This window comes from Protopterus annectens, chromosome 8.part0 (assembly GCF_019279795.1).
Source record: "Protopterus annectens isolate FY-2018-M chromosome 8.part0, PAN1.0, whole genome shotgun sequence".
NCBI lineage: Eukaryota > Metazoa > Chordata > Ceratodontiformes > Protopteridae > Protopterus > Protopterus annectens.
Window position 1 is genome coordinate 80282860 of NC_056741.1, and position 20824 is coordinate 80303683.

The 20824-nt window shown below is 44.8% G+C and overlaps 1 protein-coding gene across 3 annotated transcripts in view; it reads left to right on the top strand.

Moving 5' to 3' along the window:
* Positions 1-20824, top strand: part of LOC122808660 (alpha-1,4-N-acetylglucosaminyltransferase-like) — a 424824-nt gene that overhangs the window by 300355 nt on the left and 103645 nt on the right. For all 3 annotated transcript variants that reach the window (XM_044079635.1, XM_044079633.1, XM_044079634.1), the window contains one exon: positions 7108-7526. In XM_044079635.1, coding sequence (XP_043935570.1) covers positions 7108-7526 — 419 coding nt within the window. The remainder of the gene's footprint in view (positions 1-7107; positions 7527-20824) is intronic.

A 20824-nucleotide genomic window follows, 5' to 3' on the forward strand; every position in this document is an offset into this window, starting at 1 on the left:
ACTAGATAAACACTTTTACAGTGGTGAAAGTGAAACAGTCACTATGCCATGTATATGCAGTGAGTGTAAGTATATAAACACACACAAATATGTATGTTTGTACTTTAATTTAAGCATTAATGCATATTACTCAACATGTTATCCTGTTTGCCTGAAAGATGCAGTTACGGATTCCCGTAATCCATTGGTCTTCTGCACATTTCATTTTACTGATAGCCTCACAGCACAAAACATCAGTGGAGGCTTTTTTAAAGCAGGAAAGAAAAGCATTTGTAGTTCTAAAACTAAGGCAAGATAGCAGCATGACTCTGTAAATGTGGTGACACTGAGCTCTGTCTCAAACCTGTATAATATGACATGAGATGAGAACTGAGGCAGTGATAGTCTGGAAATGAGAACTGCTGTGGTAAAGTGAAAAGAAGAAATAAAAGATGGGAAATAAACAAAAGGATAGGAGAAAGGGTCTATATTGCTATTTCAGGAACTGCATGTAACTAGCATTTTAAGGTTATGTGGGCACATGGCCAACAGGAACGTCACTACCCACCCTAGTGAACCAGCTGGTACAGAAGGTCCGTGGCATAAAGAGTGTCAATAAAAGACGTGGCAGTAAAAGACATGGCAGAGTTTTAATCTGTTGTTATTGATGCTAAAACTGTCCCAGACTGTGTCAGGACTGAGGGTAACAGAAGTACATACTGCTGCATACTTGGGAGTAACAACCCCTTGTAAAGATACAAAGTTCAAGATGAAAATGCCTCCCTAACTAGCACCCCCCTCCACAAATCCTTAGTTACCACCTGACTAACATGCTCCCCATCCCATATAGACACCCATGATACTTCGGACCCAAATGGTTTGGGGTGTGCAGTTAGGCTTTGTAAGGACCCTAGTGGTATATACGCACACACACAGCGAAGCGCATGATACTGTCTCTTCACTTAGCAACTGGTCAACGTTTGGATGCTAACTTTGCAGGCAGATGTGTTTAGGTTTATTGCTGATGCGGATTGTATTCCATGTGTATTAGACTTTTATTTTGTGTATATTACAAACCTGGTTGATAAAACTGATAAATATATGCACTAACTCCATTTCTGTTTCATAGGTGTTTTATCATACCTGAGCATAAAAGACTAGGCAACAAGTTGATGTCCTTCATGGATGCATCTGCAGTCATAACAACTGGGTTGTCCTGTCGTCAGGCAGCCCTTCAGTCGGCCGGATTCCAAAGTCCGGGTCCGGCTTCGGCTGATGTCGCACTTCACCCGACGTCATCTCTGTTGGTCTTCGGGTATAAAAGCATCAGCCGACGCCATTTTCCTCAGTCTTTCTTGCTGCGTGGCGCCCGAAGCAGAAGCTGTTCGCAAGTGCCGGTCGGTCGGATCCAGAGATTACTTCTACCGAATACTACTTGAAGACTTCTAAAGCTAAGTACCCCGTTGGGGACTCTTTCTTGCCTCAGCTGATGTCAGAAAAAGTTAACAATTGTTTAACCTGTGGGAAACAAATACCTCATAAGGATTTCCACTCTTACTGTCTGCCTTGTTTAGGCCCAGCCCACGACGTAGCAGCCTGTTCGGCCTGTGCTTCTTTCAACCGACGAACGCTTAGGCGTCGGTCGGAGTTTGCAGAACAGTTTTTCGGTTCTGATTTTGCGTACATTATGCCGTCGGATCCTCCGACTACCCAATCTGCCAAAAAACGCAAAGATAAAGACCGACACTCGCGGTCCGCGGTTTCGGCCGAAACCATGGTTAAGCAAACCGCGAGTGTCTCTGTTTCGGCTGAAACCGAGAAAACTGATCAAAGCACAGCTGAACCCATTCCTACAACTGAGACCCCTGCTACAACTCTTGAATCGGCCTCAGAAATTTTACCCACTACGGTGGCTGACTTATCAGACACCATCCCCTTGGATGTCTCTACCCCAGCACGTGGTGCTGCTAGGCCTCCAGCAGCCATGTCCATTAAGGCCTTCGCCAGGGCTAAAGCAGCCAAAACTACTAAAACAGTGCCTGTTAAACCCCCCTCTTCTAGTTCTCAAATGCTTACTTTGGCAGAAGATTTAATTTCTTTAATTAGAGGATCTCAATCTCACCCAGACAGGGCCTCTCAGCCCCCAGAGAAGAGACCTAGGGCAGAGCCCCCTGAGCCAGTGTCCTCTGATGAGTCTGCTGATGAATCAGACATAACTGACCAGCCAGAGGCTCCCTTCTCCAATTTTGAAGATTCTGATGCTGAAGAATCCATTCCAGCTGCTTCCCCACCAGAAGAATTCTCCTTTGGGGAAACCTTGCATGCCATGCGAGAACAGTTCCAATGGCAGCAACAGGATTTTTCAGACTCCAGAAAAAGACTTAGGACCTTTCTGCACCTCCCACAGCACAGGCCCTTAGCTATACCTCCTGTTCTCTCTGTGGTGGATGATGCTTTCAATGATGTTTGCTCCGCTCCAGATTCTTTACCCCAGCCCCTGCCAAACCAGACAGATTTTACAGGGTGCCAGATACTCATCACCACCTTTACAAGGCCCCACTTGCAGACCCAGAAACTATATCCCAGGGTCCCAAGGCAGTAGCCGCGACCATAGCTAAAAACCCTATTCCTTCTGAAAGGGAAGCAAGGTCATTAGACAGATGGGGTACAAAGGTCTACACTTCAGCTACTCTCTCAGCTAGAGCTTTAAACTGTCAGTTTCACATGATACAATACCAAGATTTTATGCTTGATCAGTTAACTAAAAAACTAACCACTGATGAATCTCTTGATAAGAAATATGTATTAGACATGGTAAATAACATACAACAGGTTAGCAACCATTCCTTAAAATGTGGCTATGATGCACTGGAGGCTTCACTTAGATCAGCCATGACTGGCACAGTGATAAGAAGGCATGCATGGCTAAAGGAACAAGCTTTACCGGATCATGTTAAAGCTAAGTTGCTAGATGCTCCTATGGACAAGACAACTTTGTTTGGTACACCTGCACAGCAGGTTATGAAGAAAATGGAAGACCAGGCAAAATCTGTTCAAACTGTTAAAGATTTCTTGCAGGTTCAACCCCCAAGGTTTAGCAGGAACTGGCCTGCCAAAAATTGGTCCTTTCCTGACTCCACAAAATTTCAAAGGGGCAGGAATAGACGTTCCAGAGGCAGAAACCAATCCAGAGGAGGTGCCTACAGAGGACAACAGTGGCAAGGCAACAACAGAGGCACAGACACAGCCACTGCCACTACATCAGCACAACCACAGTGACTTAACCCTAAATCCGCCTACCAGGGAACAAATAGCAGCTCCTCTAGGCGGAAAGTTAACCTTATTTTCAAAGAACTGGCACTACATAACAAAAGACAAGTGGATTTTACAAACCATAGATCAAGGTTACCGGTTTCACTTCCACACTGTACCAGTCAAAGAGGAATGCCAAATCTACCTCCAAATCAAAAAACAGAGGCTCTACACCAGATAACGGAGTTAGCAAACATGAGAGCTGTGGAAAGAGTGCCAACAGCAGAGCAAGGAAAGGGTTCTACTCCAGACTATTCCTAGTTCCAAGAAAGGAAAAAGTTGGAGACCAATTCTCGACCTGTCCACCTTAAATACATACATCATTGTCCCAAAATTCAAAATGCTGACCCTACAGCAACTTCTTCCCATGCTGGGCAAGGAGTCTTGGCTGGTAACTCTAGATCTCAAGGAGGCATACCTGCACGTCCCCATTCGACCAATCTGCAGAAGATACCTCAGATTTCTTGCAGGATCAGAGCACTATCAATTCTCAGCATTGCCCTTTGGCTTATCTACTGCCCAGAGTATTCACAAAATGCCTGGCATCAGTAATCGCCCACTGCAGACTACAGGGAATTCAAATTTACCCATACCTAGACGACTGCCTGCTACAAGGGGACAACAAAAGCAAGCTGACAACAGATTTACAAAGGGTCATTTACTTGCTACAAGCACTGGGATACACAGTCAATTTACAAAAGTCAAGGCTGATACCATCCCAAACAAGGACATTCTTGGGCGCGGAATTGGACACAGTAAAACAAATGGCATTCCTGACTACGGAAAAACAAAAAGAACTTCCTCTTTACTTCTTGGCACTAACAAAAATGAACAAGTTAACAGCAAGAAAAGTACTGCAGGCCTTGGGCTTCATGGCATCATGCATAATCTTGGTCCCATTTGCCAGACTACATATGAGAAAATTACAGTGGTACCTAAAGAATTTATGGTCCCAACACAGACACAGCCTAGAAACAGAAATCCCACTAATTCCATGCTTAAAACAGGAATTCCTATGGTGGGCTCAGGCATGCCAGTCAAACCAAGGCCTACCCTTTCGCAGATGTCAAGCAAGCCAGACCATCACAACAGACGCTTCAGACCTAGGATGGGGGGCCCACATGCTGGACAAATGTGTGCAAGGATTGTGGACACAGGATCAACTTCACCTGCACATCAACCTAAAAGAAATGCTGGCAGTAAAACTGGCAATCCAAAAATTCAAACCATTTCTCAAAGAGGGCCAGTTAATGATAAGGACAGACAACACCACAGTCATGTGGTACATCAACAAACAGGGAGGCACTCATTCATACCCCCTATGCAGAATGACTTTGGAGCTGTGGACCCTGGCACTCAGCTACAACATCCAGTTACAGGCAATATTTGTACCGGGGAAAGACAATACTCTAGCAGACATATTAAGCAGAACCACCTCGGATGCCCACGAATGGAAGCTGCACCCGGACATCTTCAAGACCATCTCAAAGAAATGGGGAATGCCACAGATAGACCTATTCGCATCACCTCTCAATCACCAGCTCAAAAATTCTGCACAAGGACATTCCACCCACTAGCATGGAAAGTGGATTCGCTCTCCTTCAACTGGAAAGGCCTAACAGCATATGCATTCCCACCTCTTCCTTTGATACACAAGGTACTACTAAAAATCAAGGAAGAACGTCCAAGGATAATCCTGATAGCTCCAAACTGGCCAAGACAACACTGGTACCCACTACTGAGGAGCATGTCTCGGAACAATATGTGGCCAATTCCCCTGATGCCTTTGATGTTAACTCAGAGCAACTACAGCATCATACACCCAAACCTAAAAGCGTTGCAACTGACTGCATGGAACATCACATAGCAGCAGCCAATCCAGAACTTTCCCAAAGAGTTAAAGACATTATCCTTGAAGCACGCAGACCTTCAACAAGAAGGAACTATGCTGGAAAATGGAAAAGGTTTGTCATTTGGAGTACGGAAAGAGGAAAAGATGTGTCAAACATAGATATGCCTAACATTCTGGAGTATCTGGCCGAACTTCTTCATTCAGGCCTGTCCTACTCCTCCATCAAGATACATGCATCAGCTATTTCAGCAGAATACAGCTTTGATCCACCTGTTTTTTCGCACCCTTTGCTCAGGCAGTTCCTCAGAGGAATCAAGAATGTACAACCTCCAAGGAAACCACCATTACCAGCTTGGGACTTAAACTTTGTGCTAGAAAAATTGACACTAGCACCCTTTGAACCAGCAGCAACAGCAGACCTACAACACCTGTCATGGAAAACTGCTTTCCTACTGGCAGTTACTTCAGCAAGGAGGGTTTCAGAACTACAGGCATTAATGGCAGTGCAACCCTTCCTAATCTTCCACCAAGATAGAGTGTCCATGAGGACTAATCCTACATTTATGCCCAAGGTGGTATCCAGAGTGTCTTTAAACCAGGCAATCCACCTACCTACCTTCTTTCCCAACCCACAAAACAGAGGGGAAAGAATACTGCATACCTTGGATGTACATAGACAGCTACGCTACTACTTGGACAGAACAAAAATAGCAGAAAGACTGACCAACTTTTTGTAGCCTATGCAACAGGAAGGGAAGGAAAAGCTATTTCCAAACAGACAATCTCCAAATGGATAGGAAATTGCATACGATTCTGTTACTCCTTCCATGGAAAACCAATTCCACAGAACATAAGACCTCATTCTACAAGGGCAACAGCCACTACCACAGCCTTCTTACGAGGAGTGGCTACCAAAGACATTATTGAGGCGGCTACTTGGACCTCCGTGCATACATTTGCCAAGCATTATAATTTGCCTCTATATTCCAGATCCCGAGCAGGGTTTGCCACTGCTGTACTGCAAGGGATCCTAAACACACCATAATCTACTTTTATCCTCCTCCCGTAGTTGGCTATGGTATTCTACCCAGTTGTTATGACTGCAGATGCATCCATGAAGGACATAGTACAGTTTTGTACCTACCATAAATGTAGATGTCCGAACTGGATAGCATCTGCAGTCAGGATTACCCTCCCTCCTTCCCCTCTGTGGTACTCCTAGGGTGTTTACCCTCCTAATAGCTAGCTGGTGGGGGGGAGTCTTTTATGGTGTATTTGTTTTGTATATATGTACATACATGCTTATTGTTGTGTTTACCTCTATCCTTTTGGAAACATTGGCATCTATCCAAATTTTAGCCTTCAAGAGGGCTACTGGCATCTGGGGCAAGAAACACTGAGGAAAATGGCGTCGGCTGATGCTTTTATACCCGAAGACCAACAGAGATGACGTCAGGTGAAGTGCGACATCAGCCGAAGCCGGACCCGGACTTTGGAATCCGGCCGACTGAAGGGCTGCCTGACGACAGGACAACCCAGTTGTTATGACTGCAGATGCTATCCAGTTCGGACATCTACATTTATGGTAGGTACAAAACTGTACTTTCTGACTGTGTACTTGTTATAATAGCTTTTACACGCATTGGGCATTCATGGGTGTATTTTATACACAGTAGCCTTTCAGCTGCATGGTACATTTGTCCGGTGTGAATTAATTAAAATTATAGTATGCGAGTAAGGACCTCTGATTCCTCCAACTAGGAATAAGAGAGGGCTAGAAAGTATATTCTTCCTTTTAAGGAACCACCATCCCCTACATGCATTACTAAAAATGACCAAGTACACAATCGCATTTGGAAAACGTTTATTTACAGAAGTTATTATTGTGAGTTGTAATTTTGTATGAAGCAGTGGTAGAAGTCTGTCTTTCGTGTCAAAAGTTATTTATTTTGTTTGTTTTACAGGGCAGTACACTAAGTGCAGCTATCAATCCTGTATGTATTGTCTTCTTTCTGTGGCACTCCTGTTTTTCTGCTTTGTCTTCTCCTGGGTGCAGTACTTTCCAAGAAGTAACCATCTAAAAATACAGCCACCGTATAAAGCTGCAGAAAGATTTGGAACGGATTCCTGTGATGTTCTCTTTGTACAGACTACAGATTCCTTGCATCTTTCTCCGTTAACATCTTGTGCCATTGAGTCTGCCGCAAGGACCTATAAAGGGAAGCGTGTTTGCCTTTATATGAAAGGCTGGGATGAGAAATTGAAAAACACTACAGCGGTTTCTGCTCTGGATGTTCTCAAGTCCCTTTCAAATGTTAAACTTCTCCCTTTGAACCCTGTGTTAGTTTTTAGGGATACTCCTCTGGAAGAGTGGTATCAAAGTGTAAGTATAAGTAAATCTTACTTTACCTGAAATTAAAAAAAAAGTGTATGAAATTGTTTTCCCCTTTGCAGCAAAGCCTTCGTACTTCAGTGAAATAATTTTGTTGCCCTGTGACTCAGTTCAGTTTCAAGGTAAGAGAAGTAAGGTATAAACTAAGGGTGTCTTTGTCTTCACAAATTGGCAAGAAATCACCGTATTGACTTTACCTGGCCTCCTGGTGATACATTATTTTAATGTGGATATTATGATTCAGTCTACATGTCTGACAGGAGTAAGGTGTACTCCATTTAGTTAACTGTTGACAGAAGTAAGTTCTGTCTGAGAAGCTCTTCTGAAAATAAGAATTTGTATGACCTCTTTTATAGTTTAACCAAAGAGAAGTGCTCATACTGTATGCTCTACCTTCTTGGGACATTTTCTTGTAGTAATGGGGACTGTGACAGTGCATAGAAAGCATATTGAGTAGAATAAAGTGGTTATGGTACTGGTTAGGTACAGCTATGCTTTTGGCCAGTACTCTGTGGCTTGATGAAGCCTGAGGCATTGAAAACTAGACTGCTTGATTTACATAGTGCTCTACATTTCAGTAGGTGTCTAGCATTAGCAACAGGTCATAATTTTCTGTCAATGTAGGCAATGGACTTAGAAATGTGAAAGGACAGAGCCCTACCTAGGGTGTGCTATAAACAACGGACTTAGAAATGTGAAAAGACAGAGCCCCACCTAGGGTGTGCTCTAAGCAACGAACTTAGAAATGTGAAAGGACAGAGCTCCACCTAGGGTCTGCTGCAAAGAATGGACTTAGACTTGAGAAAGGACAGAACCCCACCTAGGGTATGCTGTAAGCAACGAACTTAGAATTGAGAAAGGACAGAGCCCCACCTAGGGTGTGCTGTAAACAACGGACTTAGAAATGTGAAAGACAGAGCCCCACCTAGGGTGTGCTGTAAGCAATGGACTTAGAATTGAGAAAGGACAGAGCCCCACCTAGGGTGTACTGTTAAAGAAGCCTGTTAATGCGTTAGTGTGGCATTATGTACTACATGGTTGTATGCATTGATGCTTTATTGAGCTGTGCTGCTATGTTTCTGCATGTGTATGTTTCTGTGCACTGCCCTTGAAGTGTGAGAGTGTGTGTGTGTGTGTGTATATATATATATATATATATATATATATATATATATATATATATATATATATATATATATATATATATACACACACACACACATTCTGTGTTAAGATGAGATTTCCATCAACTGTAAAGTAACACCTTAAATGCTCGTTGCGATGCTTGCACATTGCATCCCAGTACTATAGATGTTCATCCTGTTTCACTGTTGCAGTCATTACATTTGGGTAATCTGCTGGCAGGTTGCCCCCAGTCGGCCTGATTAATAAAGTCTTGGGGCCTGTGTCGGTTGCTGTCCCTTCTTCCATGACGTCTGGGGTATAAAACATGCAGCTGACGCCTTACATCCATCTTTCTTGCCGCGTGGTGCCCAAAGCAGAAGCAGTTCACAAGTGCCGGTCGGCCAACTACTGAAATTTTCGATGATGTTCATAATGTTTCACTGTTGCAGTCATGACTGTAGGGTTCTCCCCTGCCGGCAGGCAGCCCTCGGTCGGCCAGAATCCCAAAGTCTGGGTCTGGCGTCAGCTGTTCAGCCATGCTCCCTGACGTCAGAGCGCCAGGAGTACAAAGCTGACAGCCGACGCCATCTTCTCCAGTCTTTCTTGTCGTGCGGTGATAGCAGTTCGCATTTGCCGGTCGGTGGACTCCTCATGAATTTTACTGATATACTTCGGTCCGAAGACTTTCTTCTCCACTCAAAGCGAAGTACCCCGTTGGGGAAACTTTTTTCTTGCTCTACTCCGATGTCAGAAAAAGTTAATAATTGTATTTCATGTGGGAAGCAAATACCTCATAAGGATTTTCATTCTTACTGTATTCCTTGCTTGGGCCCTGACCACGACGTAGCTAGTTGTCGGCTTTGTGCTAGATTCAATCAACGTACAGTTAAGCGAAGGTACGATTTTGCTTTTCATTACTTCGGTAGGCGCTTTAACTACAAAATGTCGTCGGATACGGTCCCGGCTACTGGAGTTCATAAACGTCGCAAGGATAAAGACAGGCCTCCGAGGTCCAAATCTAATGATAACGCACAAGAGGAGCTAGCTTCAGGTTCGGCCGCCATCATTGAGGCGCTTTTGCAGCCCCTGTCGTCGGCCATTTCAGAACCGATGGCCGAAACGGACTCTCATGAGGAGCCAACAAGGCCTTTAAATTTTTCTGTTGCAGGACCTTCAGACAACGCTCCTTCGGATGGGTCCGGAGCCGCTGTGCAGATACCGGCTTCTGAAGGGGTTTTCAGGCCTACTCTGCTACTAATAAGGGTAAAGCCAAAGACAAAGGCAAAGACTCCTTCAAAATCAAAGACTTCTACACAGGCTTCTTCTGAACCGGCTCCCAAGTCACAGAAGCAGTTACTCAAGATGGCGGAGGATTTGATTGCTATGATTAGGGGTTCTCATCCCCCTCTAGACAAAAGGCCAAGGCAGGATATTTCTTATGATTCCTCTGATCAGGCTTCTGTTTCCTCAGTTTCTCCTCAAGTTCCTGGGATTCTCTGTAAACATAAAAAAGTCCAATTTGACACCATCACAACAGATAACTTTTCTGGGTGCATTTCTAAACACCACAGCCCAGATGGCATTTCTGACATCCGAAAAACAATTACAGCTGGCTTCAACTTTCAAAACCTTGGCAACTTTAACTCCGCTATCTGCAAGGAAATTCCTGCAGGCTTTGGGTTACATGGCCTCCTGCATCCTTCTCGTACCATATGCAAGACTACACATGAGGAAAATACAGTGGTACCTAAAAAGTGTATGGTCTCAGCATTGCCACAGTTTAGACATACTGATCTCCGTCCTTCCTTGCCTTCAAAAGGAATTTCTTTGGTGGTCCAGGGCATGTGCTCTAAACAAAGGGAAACCTTTCTGTCTGCCTCCTGCCACTCAGATTCTAACCACGGACACCTCGGATTATGCTTGGGGAGCCCATTTTCAGGGCAACTGTCTGCAGGGCCTTTGGACAAAGGATCAGAAGCACCTGCATATCAATTTGAAGGAAATGTTAGCCGTTCAGAAGCTCTATTGGCCTTCAGGAATCTTTCCTACTCCCTTTGCAGACTAGCCATGGATCTATGGAACACAGCTCTAGCTTGCAATCTGGATCTCCAAGCTCAGTTTCTACCAGGGAAACAAAACTTCCTGGCAGACAGTCTGAGCAGAAACCTTTTGGATCCACACGAGTGGATGCTGGACACCAAAATATTCAGGTTGATAACAGCAGTCTGGGGATGTCCTCACATAGACCTCTTTGCATCCCATCTCAATCAACTACAGAATTTTTGCACCAGGACTTTCCACAGAGAAGCTTGGAAAGTGGATGCCCTGTCATTCAGTTGGAGGAACCTCTCGGGATATGCCTTTCCGCCTCTTCCTCGGGTCTTATTGAAGATAAAACAGGACAAGCCCAAGATGATAATCTTGCTGGCTCCAAATTGGCCTCGGCAGTTTTGGTATCCTACTCTAAAAAACCTATGTCTGGAGCCCCCTTGGGTTTTACCTCAGTCTCCGAACCTTCTGTCCCAACATTAGGGTCAGGTTCTACACTCTCATGTCAGAACTCTCAGCCTGGCGGCCTGGTTAATCCAGGGCCTTTGATTTCTTCTTTCCTACCCAAGCAGGTTATGGATGTCATTTTAGAAGCCAGACGTCCTAGCACTAGAAGATCTTATGCAGGAAAATGGAAAAGATTTTGTTCCTGGATGCAGGCTCAGGATTCTGATCCTCTTCTTCCTAACATTACCTTAATTTTACTTTACTTGACAGATCTCTTACATAAGGGTCTGTCTTTCTCTTCCATTAAGGTACATGCCTCTACTATTTCTGCTCATTATAATACAGAGCCTCTCATCTTTTCCCACCAGCTCATGAGACAGTTTCTCAGAGGAGATAAGAACTTAAGACCTCCTAGATCTCCTCCCATTCCTGCTTGGGATCTCAACTATGTTCTGGAAAAACTCACCTTACCTCCTTTTGAGCCTGCTGCCACATCTGACATCAAGTTTTTATCTTGGAAAACAGCAATCTTGTTAGCCCTAACCTCTGCCAGGAGAGTTTCAGAGTTGCAAGCTCTTATGGCTGTGGAACCTTATATTATTTTTCATCAAGACAGGGTATCTTTGAGGACTAATCCTACCTTCATGCCTAAGGTGGTTTCCAAAGTGGCTTTAAATCAAACTATCCACTTGCCAACCTTTTTCCCCACTCCTTAAAATAAAGGGGAAAGGATCTTACATTCCTTGGATGTACACAGACAACTACGTTTTTACCTGGACAGAACCAAGGACATCAGAAAGTCAGAACAATTGTTTGTTTCTTATGCTTCAAGTTCCCAAGGTAAAGCCATTTCAAAACAGACCATTTCTAAATGGATTGCTCATGGAATCAGATTTTGTTATTCACACCATGGAAAGCAAATCCCAGGGAGTATATGGACTCATTCCACCAGAGCTGCTGCCACTACTGCGGCCTTCATCAGGGGAGTTCCTACCAAAGACATTTTGGAAGCTGCAACTTCGAGTTCAGTGCATACTTTTTCTAAGCACTACAATCTACCTCTCTACTCTAAGTCTAGGGCAGGCTTTGCCTCTGCAGTCTTGCAGGGCCTTTTAGCTGCCCCTTCTTCTTTATGACCACCTCCCTTTCTTTCAGCTTTGGGATTCTACCCTACAGTCATGACTGCAACAGTGAAACATGATGAACATAGTACAGTTGTGTACACCTACCATAAATGTAGATGTTCGAGTGTCTTCACTGTTGCAGTCTGGGTTTCCCTCCCTCCTGTCCCCTCTTATTTTTACTTTTCACCATTCTTCTGAGGTGTATTTGCAAAGGTTTTGGGACCTTTTTCATTTTGGGACTCCTGACATCTGGGGCAAGAAAAACTGGAGAAGATGGCATTGGCTGTCAGCTTTGTACTCCTGGCGCTCTGACGTCAGGGAGCATGGCTGAACAGCCGATGCCGGACCCAGACTTTGGGATTCTGGCCGACCGAGGGCTGCCTGCCGGCAGGGGAGAACCCTACAGTCATGACTGCAACAGTGAAGACACTCTAACATCTACCTTTATCGTAGGTGTACACAACTGTACTTTCTTCATGTTTCACTGTTGTAGTCGTTACATTTGGGTAATCCTGCTGGCAGATTGCCCTCAGTTGGCCTGAATTCTAAAGTCTTGGGTGCTGCATCGGCTGCTGTCACCTCTTCCCTGATGTCAGGTCATCAGGGGAATAAAAGAAGCAGCCAACGCCATTTCCTTCTGTCTTTCTTGCTGCACAGTGCCCGAAGCAGAAGCAGTTCGCAAGTGCCGGTCGGCCGACTCCTGAGATTTTTGTGTTCGAGTTTCAGACCTGAAGCCTTCAATAAAGCGAAGTACCCCATTGGGGAAACTTTTTTTCTTGCTCCAGACTGATGTCAGAAAAAGTTAATAGTTGTATTTCTTGTGGAAAGTAAATACCTCCTAAGGATTTTCATTCTTACTGCATTCCTTGCCTAGGCCCTGATCACAACATTTCTGGTTGTCTGTTTTGTGCTAGATTTAACCAACGCACTATTAAGCGTCGGTATGATTTTGCTTTAAAGTATTTTGGACGCCAGTTTAATTATCTAGAAATGTCATCTGATAGCCATCCGATTACCAGAGTTCACAAAAAATGCAAAGAAAAAAGAGAGAAACAACAGAGGTCCAAAACAGACGACGAAGCTTCTCCTAAACCAGTCGCCGGTTTGCCGGTTCTCAGTGAGGCGCAGTTGCAGCCTCTGACGCCCGCTACTTTAGAGTCGCAGGCCGCTACCGACTCCCACATGGAGTCTGCTATGCTGCTGGAAACTCAAGGTATTGGAGCCTCTGACAATATTCCCTCAGATGGGTCCGGAGCCGTTGAGCAGGCACCGGCTTCTGAGGGTGTATTCCCTAAACATCTTTACATTAAACCGACTTCAGCTTCAAAGGCAAAGACTAAAGCACCTTCTAAAGCAAAGAAACAAACTCAAGAGCCACGTGGACAGGCCTCTATGCTCAAAAAACAGATGCGCAAAATGGCTGAATACTTGATTACCTTGATCAGGGGTTCCAATTCCCCTCCTGATAAGAGGCCTACACAAGAGACCGACTATGAATCTTCAGATCAGGTTTCTATTTCTTCTGATTCCTCTTCTGATCAGGAATATTCTCTTCCCCCCATGAGGATTCTGATGCTGAAGAATCTATACCTTCAGCTTCTCTTCCAGAGGACTATTCTTTTGGGGAAACCTTGCATACTATGAGGGAGAATTTCCACTGGGAGAGCCAAGATTTTCAGAATCTAAAAAGAGGCTCAGGGATTTCCTTTTACTACCTCAACACAGGTCCCTCTAGCCATTCCACCTGTGTAAGACATTGTAGATGTGTTTTTGGAGTCTAGTCTGATCCCTTACCTCCAGCTCCTGTTAAGCCTGACAGATATTACAGGGTTCCTGACTCTCATAAATTTATTTTTTAAAACCCTGCTGCAGACCCAGAGACTATTTCACAGGGTCCCAAAGGAGTTAAGGCTTCTGCTGCAAAAAAACTCTACTCCCTCTGACAGAGATTCTAGGGCACTGGATAGATGGGGAAAAGGGTTTACGCATCTGCTACCTTGGCTATAAGGGCCTTATCATATGCTCAAATATCAGCAACATGTCATGGCATTGCTTAAACAGAAAATGTTAAACTCTGAATGTGCAGAAAACAAGGAAATGCAGGATTTATTGCATGCAGCTGAACAAGTTGGAAAACATACTTTGTAATGTGATTTTGATTCTTTGGAGGCCTCCTGCAGGGCCGCAGTTACAGGTTGTGTAATTAGGAGGCATGCTTAGTTAAGTGAACAAAATCTGCCTGATCATGTGAAAGTTAAATTATTAGATGCACCTTTACAGCATGATACTTTGGTGTTAAGGCGGAAGAGGTGTTAAAGAAATTGGAGGAGAAAACTAAATCTATGCAAACTGTCAAAAGATGTTTTACAAGTACAGCCCCCTAGGTTTAGTAGACAGTGGCCTACAAAGAATTGGTCCTTTCCTGTGTCAGACAGACCTCAAAGGGGCAGATCAACATGTCCTAGAGGCAGATCCCAGACGCAAGGTTCATACAGGTCAAAGCAATGGGGTGTTTCTACCTCCTAAGTTGGAGAAAACAAATCACAACCTTACAGGATACAGTCCCAATGACTTCCCCTGCCTGCACCAAGCACTTGTCTCGTGGCAGCACCCTTAGGGGGAAAATTAGCACTTGGCACATCAGGACAAGTGGGTTCTAAACAGTGTCACAAGGCTACAAGTTCCATTTCCATACCCTGCCAAAGGCAAACGGCTTGCCACATCTGCCAACAAAATCAATGGGCAGAGGCACAAAAACAAGTCTCATCCCTCATGGACATGGGGGCCATTCGGCAAGTACCAGAGCAAGAGCAGGGACAAGGATTTTACTAGAGACTGTTCTTGGTACCCAGAAAGGACAAGGCCTGGAGACCAGTACTGGACCTATCTGTTTTGAGCACATTCCTGGATATACCAAAATTCAAAATGTTAACTTTGCAGCAGCTTCTGCCCATACTGGGCAAGCATGCTTGGCTTGTGACTTTAGACCCAAAAGAGTCATACCTGCATGTCCCAATCATGCAGAAGGTACCTCAGATTCAAGGCTGGCTGAATGCATTGCCAATTCTCTGCACTGCCCTTTGGCTTATCTACTGTGCCCAGGGTCTTTACAAAGTTCTTGACACCAGTAATTGCATTCTGCTGATAGAGGAATACAAATATATCCTTACTTGAACGACTGTCTAATTCAAGCAGAGAACAAGGACATTCCTTCTACAGCATCTGGTGTTTGTGAAAAGACTTCTAACATGCCTAGGTTACACGGTCAACGAAAAGAAGTCAAAACTAGTACCCTCTCAAGAGATAATATTCTTGGCTGCAAGCTTAAATACAATTGCCCAGATGGCTTATCTCACACCAGACAAAGGCAACTGACTACCTAATTCAAGATGTTGGCAACAAAGGCCCAGTTATCTGGAAGGAAAATTCTGCAGGCTTTGGGCTTCATGGCATCCTGCATTCTACTAAATCCATATGCAAGACTGCATATGAGGAAACTTCAATGGTACCTAAAAAAGTGTTTGGACTCAACATTGCCACAGCCTGGAGGCAATGATTACTCTCATTCCCTGCCTGCAACAGGAGTTTCAATGGTGGGTGAAGGCCTGTCACCAGAACAAGGGACAGCCATTCACATTACCCCCAGTCAGGCAAACACTAACAACGGATGCATTAGATTATGCCTGGGGGGCCCACATGGCAGGAAGATGCATTCAGGCACATGGTCCTCAAACCAAATGCATCTACATATCAATCAAAAAGAGATGCTAGCTGTTCAAAATGCCCTAAATTCCCTGACAGCCTTCAAGGACCTGCTTCATCCGGGACCACTACAGACAACACCACGGTCATGTGGTATATAAACAAGCAAGGGGGCACACATTCTTACCCCCTTTGCAGACTAGCTATGACTTTGTGGGACACAGCATTGACTTACCGAGTTCATCTGCAGGCACAATTCCTGCCAGGAAAGGAAAATACTCTGGCAGACGAACTAAGCAGAAACCTCATGGATCCCCACGAGTGGCACCTGGATCCATAAGTCTTCAGCATGATAACAAGGAGTTGGGGATGCCCAGACATAGATCTATTTGCCTCCCTTCACTACTACCAACTAAAAAGGTTCTGCACAAGGACTTATCACAGACAAGCATGGAATGTGGACGCCCTATCTTTCAGCTGGAAAAACCTATCAGTATATGCCTTTCCTCCTCTGTCTCTCCTCCCCAAGGTACTCCTAAAGGTCAGACAGGAGAAGCCAAAGATCATACTGATTGCCCCAGACTGGCCCCGCCAGTACTGGCATCCAGTCCTAAGGAACTTTTCTCAATGCCCAGCTTGGACCTTACCTCAAATACCCCATCTACTGTCCCAGCAAAACAATCATATCCTGCACAGCCAACTCAGGACTTTAAACCTGGCAGCCTGGCGGATAATGTAGTCATACAAACCACACCTCTCCATAAAGCTGTAATGGATGTCATTTTGGAAGCCAGAAGGCCTAGTTCTAGAAAGTCCTATGCTGGAAAATGGAAGAGATTCTGTGCTTGGAACCAGGCACAAGGAATGGAAACAGCTGTACCAAATATTCCTCAGATTTTGCAATACTTAACTGAGATGCTGGACAAAGGCCTATCTTTTTCATCAGTTAACATTAATGCCTCTGCCATTTCGGCTCATTACAATACAGAGCTGTCAATCTTTGCTCATCCTTTATTAAAGCAGTAACTCAGAGGAGCCGAAATTTAAGGTCTCCAAGGAGATCACCAATACCTGCATGGGACCTCCACTATGTCTTTGAGAAACTCCCCCTGCCTCCTTTTGAGCCAGCTGCTACTGCTGATATAAAGTTTTTATCTTTGCAAACAGCTCTGCTCCTAGCAATAACTTCTGCAAGATGAGTTTCAGAGCTACAGGCACTCATGGCTGTGGAACCTTTTATCATGTTTTATCCAGACAGGGTTTTTCTGAGGACAAACCCAACATTTATGCCTAAAGTGGTGTCCAGTGTGGCTCTTAACCAAACCATTCATCTGCCAACTTTTTATTCAAATCCACAGAACAAGGGGGAGAGAATTCTGCATTCATTGGGCGTACACAGACAGCTTAGATTCTACTTGGACAGAACCAAAGCTTTCAGGAAGACAGAGCAATTACTAGTGGCATATGCTGCTGGATCACAAGGAAAGGCTATCTCAAAGCAGACTATTTCAAAGTGGATAGGCCACTGCATTCGATTCTGCTACTTACACCATGGCATGCCAGTACCTAAGGGCATTAGGCCACATTCACCCAGAGCAGCAGCCACTTCAGCAGCCTTTCTCAGGGGAGTACCTACCAAGGACATTTTAGAGGCTGCTACTTGGAGTTCAGTGCACACCTTTATAAAGCACTATTATCTGCCACTCTACTCTAAATCCAGGGCAGGCTTTGCCACTGCAGTTCTGCAGGGCCTCATAGCCGCTCCTAATACTGTTTAGCTCCAGCCTCCCAACCATATCTTTGGGACTCTATCCAAATATAATGACTGCAACAGTGAAACACGAAGAACATTATACAGTTGTGTACACTTACCATAAATTTAGATGTTCGAGTGTATTCACTGTTGCAGTCCAGGTTACCCACCCGCCATCCCCCCTTTTTCTGCTGGAGCTTATCTTTCCTTCTCTGATTTATACTATCTATGTGGTGTATTTGCTTGTAGATGAAGGTAAAGTTTATTTTGGTGCATGTAATTTTATATATATAAATTTTGGCTACCCATTTAGGGGGCACCTGACATCTGGGGCAAGAAAAACTGAAGAAAATGGCATTGGCTCCTCCCTTTATATCCCTGACGCCCTGACATCAGGGAAGGGGCAACAGCAGCTGATGCAGGACCCAAGACTTTGGAATTCAGGCTGACTGAGGGCAACCTGCCAGCAGGATTACCCAAATGTAATGACTGCAACAGTGAATACACTCTAACATCTACATTTGTGGTAAGTGTACACAACTGTACTTTCTCTGCCTTGCCCTTTGGCCTCTCTACTACCCCAAGGGTACTCACCGAATGCCGCCTCACTCCTGTGATTGCTTTTTGCAGGCTAAGAGGATACAGGTCTTTCCCTACTTGGACGATGATCTGCTTCGGGCCTCCTCCTCAGAGACTGTACTGCAGCATCTTCAGTTTGCCATTTCCCTCCTGCAGAGCCTGGGAGTCACTGTAAACTTCCAAATGTCCTTCCTGACTGCATCACAGGGTCATGTTTTTCTGGGGTGCAGCATCTAGATTATTCCAGTGTTGGCATGCCTGCCTCCTCCCAAGGCCTCGACTCTCATTTCTTTCTTTCAGTCCCTTCTTCTTCTGGCCTTAATCACTGCAAGGGAGTTTCTGAGATCTCTAGGTTTTATGGCCTCCACCATTCCTGTGCTTCCAGGTTTTATGGCCTCCACCATTCCTGTGCTTAGAAACTACTGAAGTTTTCTTACATAAAGTCAGCTTGACTTCAACATTCTCATCCCATCCCCTGGACTGGTTCTTCTTCTTCCATGCCTCAAGCTGGAATATAAGGGATGGATTCTGCAGTTGACTCTCAGTATAGGTCTCCCTTTCAAACCCCTCTTCCCTCTCAGGAGTTGTTCATACGCTCTTTAGATGTGAGCTTGGGAGCAGTCTTCAGCTGTCTAAAAGTTCAGGGTCCTTGGTCACCTCAACAAAAGGAAATACCACATCAGTGTTGGAGAGATGAGAGTTCTTCTGCTGACTCTTGAAGCATTTCAGCCTCTATTTTCCACAGGGCCTCTCAAGGTGTTTGCAGACAATGTAGTACGTTAACAAGCAAGGGAGGACGAGATCTTCTCATTTGCCGGTTGGCTCTTCTAGTGTGAGAACTAGCTATCCAGTATCATGTGACTGTTCAGGCAATTTATATTCCCTCAGGTCAGAACATTGTGGCAGACACTGAGCAGGTCCTTAATCCTATATGAGTGGATGGTTCACAGGGGTGTGTTTCTGGACATTGTCCTTGAGTGGATCTTTTTGCCTCCCCTCTGAACAGACGACTTCTGTTTTGTGCCAGAGTGCTAGGTCCTCTGGTATGGAAGGTGAACACGCTCCCTTTTTCCTGGAAGTGGATGTTCCTTTACGCCTTTTGTCCCTTCCTCTCATTCCAAGTGTCCCGTTCAAAATACATGATCCCAAAATCTTGCTGGTGACTCACTTTTAGTGCAGACAGCATTGGTTCCCTCTTCTGCATTTATCCAAGGGCAGTCATCACAACTTACCTCACATTGTGTAGCTACTCATACAAGATCTCGCAGCCATCCTCACCGGTCATCTCTTCAACTGACACTGTAGGTGATGAGATTTTGATTCCGTACACACACCCTTTTTCCTGAGGACATACTTGGGGTCCTGCAGGAGGACAGAAAGCCACCAACTAGGAAATCCTACTTATCCAAATGGAAGATGTTTTTTTGCTGTCTTTCTTGTAACCTGGATACTCTTTCTGTGGATGCTCCTTTGGTTCTGTCTTATCTGTTTGAACTGCTCAATGTTGGGTTGGCTTATTCTGTTATCAGCTATTTCTGCTTGCCTGCCTTTATCACTTCCTTTAGCTTTTAAGATTTGAGGCTAAGCATTTTCTTAAAGGCATCCTTCATATTGGGCCTCTGTGGAAGCCTGTCCATCTGTCTGAGATCTTAATTTTGTTCAAGACAAATTGACACCGGGTCCTTTTGAAGCCTGCAGCTTCAGCTTCCTTTGCTCTTGGAAGACTGTACTTTTGTTAGCCCTTATTTTTGGCAGATTGCGTGTCCTCTTTTTTTTAGTGTTCCATAAGGGCAGGCTGTCCTTTCATGCGAATCCCTTTATGCCCAAAGTATTGAATGAGTGGCCTCTTAATCAGTCTGGTCATTTGCTCACTTTTTTCCCTTCTCTGCAATCTGCTCATGAAGAGGTGCTGATGTGCATAGACAGTGAGATTTTATTTGGATAAGACGAAGACTTTTCATAAATCTCATAAATCTGATCAGCTGTTTCCTTTCATTCCAGATCCTTAGGACTAGCTGTTTCCAAGCAGGCTACTACTACTCCGAAATGGCTTTAGAAGTCCTTCTGTTGTGCCTTTCATGGCAGTAACCTTTCTTCTGTTAAGGCTAGTTCTACTAGAGCTGTGTTGTCTTATGATGCTTTTTTTCAAGGATTTAGACACTAATTCTATTCTTCAGGCAGCCACCTGGACTTCTGTGGATACACGTTTATCAAGCACTACAAGTTGGATGGAATTTCCAGAGCTGGGGCTTGCTTTGCTAGGGCCACCCGGCTTCCTAGAGAGCTCTGCCAGTCCTCCTCCTCCCTCTCTCCTTCCTTATGGCTTCCTAGAGACCTCTGCCGGTCCTTCCTCCTCCATCTCTCCTTCCTCATGGCTTCCTAGAGTGCTCTGTCGGTCCTTCCTCCTCCTCTCCTTTCTGAGCTTTGGCACTCTCCCTAGTGTAATGGATACTGCAGCAGTGAAATGGACGCACGTAGTACAGTTGGGTAAGATCTTCGCTTAACTGTCG